Source organism: Solanum pennellii, chromosome 4 (assembly GCF_001406875.1).
Source record: "Solanum pennellii chromosome 4, SPENNV200".
Taxonomy (NCBI): domain Eukaryota; kingdom Viridiplantae; phylum Streptophyta; class Magnoliopsida; order Solanales; family Solanaceae; genus Solanum; species Solanum pennellii.
In genome coordinates, this window is record NC_028640.1 from 49,948,991 (window position 1) to 49,955,579 (window position 6,589).

At 35.5% G+C, this 6,589-nt stretch overlaps 1 protein-coding gene across 1 annotated transcript; it reads right to left on the minus strand.

Moving 5' to 3' along the window:
• Positions 1 to 875: 875 nt before the first annotated feature.
• LOC107016381 (U-box domain-containing protein 52-like) lies at positions 876 to 5,789 on the minus strand. Its single transcript, XM_015216865.2, has 11 exons — positions 5,472 to 5,789; positions 4,508 to 4,626; positions 4,298 to 4,416; positions 3,956 to 4,170; positions 3,803 to 3,866; positions 3,403 to 3,661; positions 3,002 to 3,103; positions 2,508 to 2,936; positions 1,605 to 2,369; positions 1,325 to 1,394; positions 876 to 1,259 (listed from the first exon to the last, which is right to left on the minus strand). The coding sequence occupies exons 1-11, from the start codon at positions 5,698 to 5,700 to the stop codon at positions 1,243 to 1,245; spliced, it is 2,388 nt and encodes a 795-aa protein (XP_015072351.1). The 5' UTR covers positions 5,701 to 5,789; the 3' UTR covers positions 876 to 1,242.
• Between the last annotated feature and the right edge of the window lie 800 nt (positions 5,790 to 6,589).

The following is a 6,589-nucleotide window of genomic DNA, read 5'->3' on the forward strand; positions in this document are numbered from 1 at the left end:
GATGATATAATGTTAAAAACAAGAAAATAGAGAGAGAGATAAGGGGACCCACTTGTCCCTTTTTTTTAATTGAAAACATAAGAGGCATTCTTACTTCATTTTTCCGTGATTTAATGTCCCTAAGAAGATGAAAGATATTATATGTTTAACAGTTTAGTTGTTGGAATATTGAGCAAAAGCCTTCATAATCATTGAACATCGTCTCAATAGTATAATGACTCTCATCTTATGACACATAAGGAGTTCTTTAATGGGATGAAACAAGTAGCAGATTAAGAATATTCACTCAGGAGATAGCATTTGCAACCCAAGTTGCCCAGTCTAGAACCCCTGAGCTATCTCTCGTCTTTGATTGAGGTGGCTCAAAATTAGTATATATTAAAAAAAATATATTAAAATTACCTTATATATTCCATGTAATTTTTAACCGAGATGACCCAGGTACTTTTGCAACTAAGGTATTAGGGCTAAACATGAATACATGAAAACCAAACCAAAAGAACCAAGTTTTATAACATAGTTTAAAAAACAGTTTATCTCCTAATTCCCCATCAACTTCATCAGTGGTACTTCTAAAGACATTTTGACTGTTGGTTGTTACCTGCTACTTTACTTGTTCATTCATAGATTTGTTCCTTTGGTGTAAAATAAGTTGGATAATATCTCCGATATCGATTCACAACCTTATTTTTAAAAAACGTAATCCAAGTTTTGAGCTATACAAATGATGAAATTAGGAATGAAATAATTTGGAGAAAAAGACAAGGCAAACATGGAATGAAGAGGACAAAGGAAGAATTAGAATGAGAAAATGACAAGATTTATAGACCTTGTCAACTTCACATGCCAAAATAACGTAGTAATATACATACAAATATTTCACCAAAAAATGACTCCAATATATTATTATTGTTTACAACTCAATGAAAAGTGAACATCCACTACAACTGTTATGCAGATGTCTTGGGCTCACTGTTCACTTGGAATCATAAGGTTAAAAGACTATTTACAAGTTACAATGCCAATACATTATTTTACCACTCTCAAATCAATTGAGTTTAACAACTATCTGCCCATGGAATCTAACCCAAAATTGAACATAATATACAACAAAATCACAGTATGCTGTGATAAGCTTCAGCGGCATCCAGGCCCGAGCTATCTATCCTTCTATATACAACACAAGAATAGCAAACAACTTTAGTTGCTACTCTCAATTATTTACGTACTGGTTAACTTAAATTATTCATCCCCTGATCCTGCACATTATAGAGGGGTCAGCTCCACTTACAAAAAAATAAATAAATATACAACATTTAAGTACCTGATTGTTTTTCTTGTGAAACACTTTTGATGCTTAATCCAGAATTCGCTTGAGGCTCACTTGACATTTCCTGCTAACCATGCTCATAATGTATTACAACTTACTTGCTTTGTCACAAATCACTAGCAATATACATATACATATACATATATATATATATATATATATATATATATCCTTAACGAATGTTAATATGTCACGTGCTACTGGATATATAGTTTCATTTTCTAACTAGAATTAACAATAATACATAGAAGAATTTATTGATTCAACAGCTTGCCTGTGATGTAGATGCTTGGCTGTGGCTGGGGGAGGGGCAAGCACTTCCACCTATCACTAAGGGACCCATATTTTCTTCGGCCAATGCTCTCAATCGACTAAGCTCAGGTAAGACGATTTTTCCCAGGTCTGGCCGATCCTTCCGCCTCAGTTCTGCACATTGAAGTGCTAGCTTTGCAAAATTCAAGGTCTCTTCGATTGGCCAATCAGAAATCGAAGGATCTAGTATCTCTATAAGCTCTCCCCCCTTCTCAATGCATCGAGAAACATAATGAGTTATGCCCATTGCTTGCTTGGCTGTTATCAATTGCAGAAGAAGAATTCCTAAGGAATAAACATCTGATTTAACCCCAAGCATGCCTGTTTGTTGATACTCTGGATCAATATAGCAAAATGTGCCAGCTGCAGATGTCATCCGGTATTGTGTTACCTCTTCAGTCGTAGAAGGAGGGATAAGCCTTGATAGTCCAACATCACTAATCTTGGTTACAAAATTATGGTCAAGCAGAATGTTTCCAGGTTTGAGGTCACGGTGCACCAGAGGTTCTGGCTTGGTCTGGTGAAGAAACAGCAAGCCAGTGGCAATCTCCGCTGCAATACGAAATCTTAGCTGCCATGACAGTGCTGATTTTTTATCTCCACGTCGCATGAGACGTTCCTCTAAGCTTCCATTTGCCATGTACTCATATATCAAACAACCATATTCTGGGCAAGCTCCAAGAAGTAGTACCATATTAGGATGCCTCATACGACTCAGGACTTCAACCTGCGTTAAATTGATACAAATAGTGAAAACTACTTAATATACTTAACACTATCATTTCTTAGGCTTCCAGAAGATATGTCCTTGAAACTGCACTTTTTGTTTCATTAACATACATTAAGTTCAATATGCATACAGTACCTCTTGCTGAAATTGAGATCTTCCTTGTGCCGCGTCTGGACGTAAGACCTTAATTGCTACTGGTGTGTGATCAAGATAACATTTGTAGACAGGACCATATCCTCCTTCTCCAACCTTGAGAGAATCAGAGAAAAATTGTGTTGCCTCTTCAATTTCTTCAATGTTGTACCTCCTATATCTAAAATCAACTTGACCTAAGTTCATCATTGCCTTCTCCCTCTCTTCTGCTTCTTTATGGGCTTGCATTTCAGCATCTACTCTTCTTTTTGATTCAAGCTCTGCAAGTCTTTGAGCTGCTTCAGCAGTTTCCATGGCAACCCTATATTTATCTCTTTCCTTCTCTGCTGTTACCTTTGCAGCTTCCTCTGCAAGCCGCGCCTCCTCCAATCTCTTTTCTTCTTCCACCCGCCATAGATTGAGCTCCACTGACTACACATATAGCATATAAAAAACTATCCTATCCCATTAAAAAGTATGAGATGAGTTTTTTTCACCTTCTGTTTTGCTGTCAGTGCTTCTTTGCATGCTGTACTGTACAAGTCCATTGTCCTCTGAAGCTCCATCTTTAGCCTTCTCATTTCCGCCTCTCCATCGTCCTTTGAATTTTAAACAGTGATGTTAATACTTAACAGTGACATTAACAGGAAATGCATTATGCTTCTGTATGAGCTCCATACGTAATTAAAGATTCCTAGGTTCAACTTACTATTCTCCTAGCTTGCTGCTTTCAGTTCTCCGATATATACTCATGATGTGAATTAAGGCTAATCAAGAAGGGTACTGAGCAGTAAATCACAATATATTGTATATTGCATTAAGGATACATTGGTTTTCGTCGATATCAAGTGTTTCCTGAAGAAGATACTTGTGTATCATACAAAGAAGGTTAACTTACAGTCTCAAATGAGGATAATGAGAAGTCATTGAAAGAACTGAGCTCACTCCCCCTAGCTCCCAAGCGCTCCGAGCCAAAGCTACTATCTGAACTCGTTGATATTTGTGAAATACGGCCAGAATCCATGCCATCATACATCAAGGAAGATGTACGATCAGTGCTTGGCCTACCAGAGCTGACGAATGATAAATCAGTATCCGCTTCAGAAAGGTCAGAAAAGATCCTTGAAGGGATGACTCTTCGTCTATCAAACGGTGACCTGCTTCCAAAACTTGCTGGCTTTAGTGTCTATACATTATATATAATCAAGCAGAACATCTTATTCTTTTGTAGCAATAGCAATAGCCACAAACATGTTCAGACAGGTGTAGCAATAGAAATAACAGGTCTTTAAACTTACCCAACTTTTCTGCTGTCATCAGATACGAATGATCGTCGTTGAGACCTGTCACCTACTGATCCAACTGCACATGTAGTTACTTGACAAGGTAAGTTAAACAAAAATGTGTTTGATGTTAAGAAAAAAAACAGGGAAAAACCATGGATGTCATACTATGGATAGCCCTGTTAGTTGCAGTAGGGGTATAACCACCACTATGAACATGTTCTTCCAATTGCTGTATTTGTTTATAAAGAGGTGATTCCATAGAGGCCAGGCGAGAAGCATTTTTCACAGAAGAGATCTTTGACTTTGAGATGACATAAACAGTACAGAAATCTGGTGCTCCCTTTGATACACTGCTTGGTATATCTGTAACCTTCAACCGTCTGTCAGAGATACTTGAGTTATGAGTCTTTATATTACATACATATCAAATTCAATATGGGACACAATGTTTCTGACTTCGCTACTGATGCATTATTTGGGAGTTGGTTAATGTTAAAACTAGATGACCTGATAAAGCCATGCCTAGATGCTCCAAGAACCAAATTTTGAATGGCAGCACTAGATAAATATTCTGTTAGTGCTTTTGGCACATCTGCATCTTCAAGTATAACATCCAAGCAACGAATCTGTTCAAAAAAAAAAGAAAAAGAAAGAAACAGATCTTGAAGAAAAAAGATTGATATTGTTGAAGAAAATGTGATCGAAAAGAGTGCTTACATCTTTACGTGTACAAAAACAATGGAAAGTAAGAAACAATTCTTTGGTTTGTTTCTCAAGGTTTTGGCCATGTGGAGATAAATTTCCTTCTACAACATGAACGCCACCAAAGTTTCCATCTGTATACTTTCACAACATCATTAAGAATTCAAACTGGATCATGTACACTAATGATCAACCAAGTAAACTAAAGCAATGATTATGTATGAAATGAAAAGTCATGACGATGAGGGTATATATGTACCATTTGTTAGACAAACAAAATATACATGCATCATTTTTTAACGAGTGATATCTTTGTTCTAAGTTACAAAGTTGAGTAATATATTTGTCCCAGATCATGTTTGACCTTAAAAATTATGCTAGTAATTATTGTTTCTAGGGATAAGGTACAGGTACCTCTAGACTATGATCGAAATCCCAGCGACACTCCTTAACTAAACTAAGATCCTACTATCCCAAACACATTTTTTTTTGTAATTTTGTACACCTTTTTGGCTTACGTGCCATCCAAATATCTCCCACGTGCCTCAACTGTATGGAGTCACGAAGTGTGCAACGTAAGCCAAAAGGTGTACAGAATTACAAAAAAAAAGATTTTAGAGGTAATAGGACCTTACTTTAGTTAAGGCGTGTCTCTGAAATTTCGGTCATAGTCTCGAGGATACTTGTGTCTTATCCCTTGTTTCTATTTTATGAGTCCTCTCTAAAGTCACATTATTGTCTTGGCAAGCCAAGTTATTGGAAAAATCATATGTTTGTTATATAAACATTTTCTTACTGTTTTTATTGAAACAGTTAAGGACCAAAAGCGATAATCGGATAAATATTTATAAGCTGAAAATCAATAAATTGAATTGATAATACATAAAAACAAATCGACTGCTAAATCAAATATATATACGGAAGAAGAATTGATTTAAGGGAAACATTATATATAATGAAAGAGAGATGGGAAGCATACATTGTGAAGCAATAGGCTTGGTGACAACATGAATAAGAACAAGAGTTTGTCCTCTCTTAACCAAATTATCAGTAGCCCATTTTATTGCATATTGGCTTCCTTTATCTTTATCAATAGCAATTGCAACTACTCCTGTCCCATTTCCATTACCCTTTTTGCATCCAGGGCTTCCCCTACTATTTGGGAGCCACATTTTATCCTTTTTCAATAATTTCAACTTACTAAACATTCATCATGTGTCAAAGTTCCCTCTTTAATTATATTCTTCTCTTCCCTATACTTGGGATATATATTCTTATTTTTTGCAAAAAATTTCAAAGAGATTAATGTTTGATCATGAGTACAAGAAAATATTATGTAACAACCACCGAATTGTTTGCTTAATATGAGAAGAATCGAAAATGTCTCCATTGTGTGTGTATCATTGTATGGTCACAATCACTATACACACTAAAATTATTTATGATAAAAAAGAATTCTTTTTTTTTCCTTCCCTTCATTGTTTATTTTCATTTTCTTTCCTTCATTTATGGATTACTTAATTCTATGCCTATCTTTTTATAATTTATTTCTTCCTAATTTTATGCAAAATCCCAAAAAATCTTATTTTTACTTGAGCACTCAATTCGAAGTGTTCCAACGGAAAAAAAAAGGTAACTTCATGACAAAGCTTTTACAAACTTCTAAGCTTCCTTCCTTTTGAGGGGCATATCTGGAGGGGCTTTCGTGGATTCACGCGAACACATGCTTTTCTTTCTAGATCATATAAATTAGTGTTATTTTTCTTAAAACTGCTTTAATATAGATGTGTGAATCACGTTCAAAGTATCAAATAATCATACAACGATGATTGTGTGCACCTCAGTGGCGGAGCTACACTATATTCAGGGTGTTCAAGCATACCCCATTATATTTATCAAAAAATTATACCATATATATAATTAAAATAATATGCCAAATGGTTAATATAACATATTATGGACACCGCCTCGAAACGTAGTGTTGTAGCTTAGTAATTTCGAGCGCACCTTTAAAATTCAGGCTTTAGGTGATCGCGAGTTGATATCTCACATGTTGCAACATTTATATCCTTTTTTCCTTCTTCAAATTTTGAAAAG

Bases quoted from the DNA above. Each gene is read 5' to 3' on its own strand.
- LOC107016381 (XM_015216865.2), bottom strand. From the start codon at position 5,700: ATGTTTAGTAAGTTGAAATTATTGAAAAAGGATAAAATGTGGCTCCCA. The intron at 4,417-4,507 runs GTAAGCACTCTT...TTTTTTGAACAG, and splicing joins GTTTTTGTACACGTAAAGAT to ATTCGTTGCTTGGATGTTAT. The intron at 1,395-1,604 runs GCAAGCTGTTGA...CATGGTTAGCAG, and splicing joins GCCAAGCATCTACATCACAG to GAAATGTCAAGTGAGCCTCA.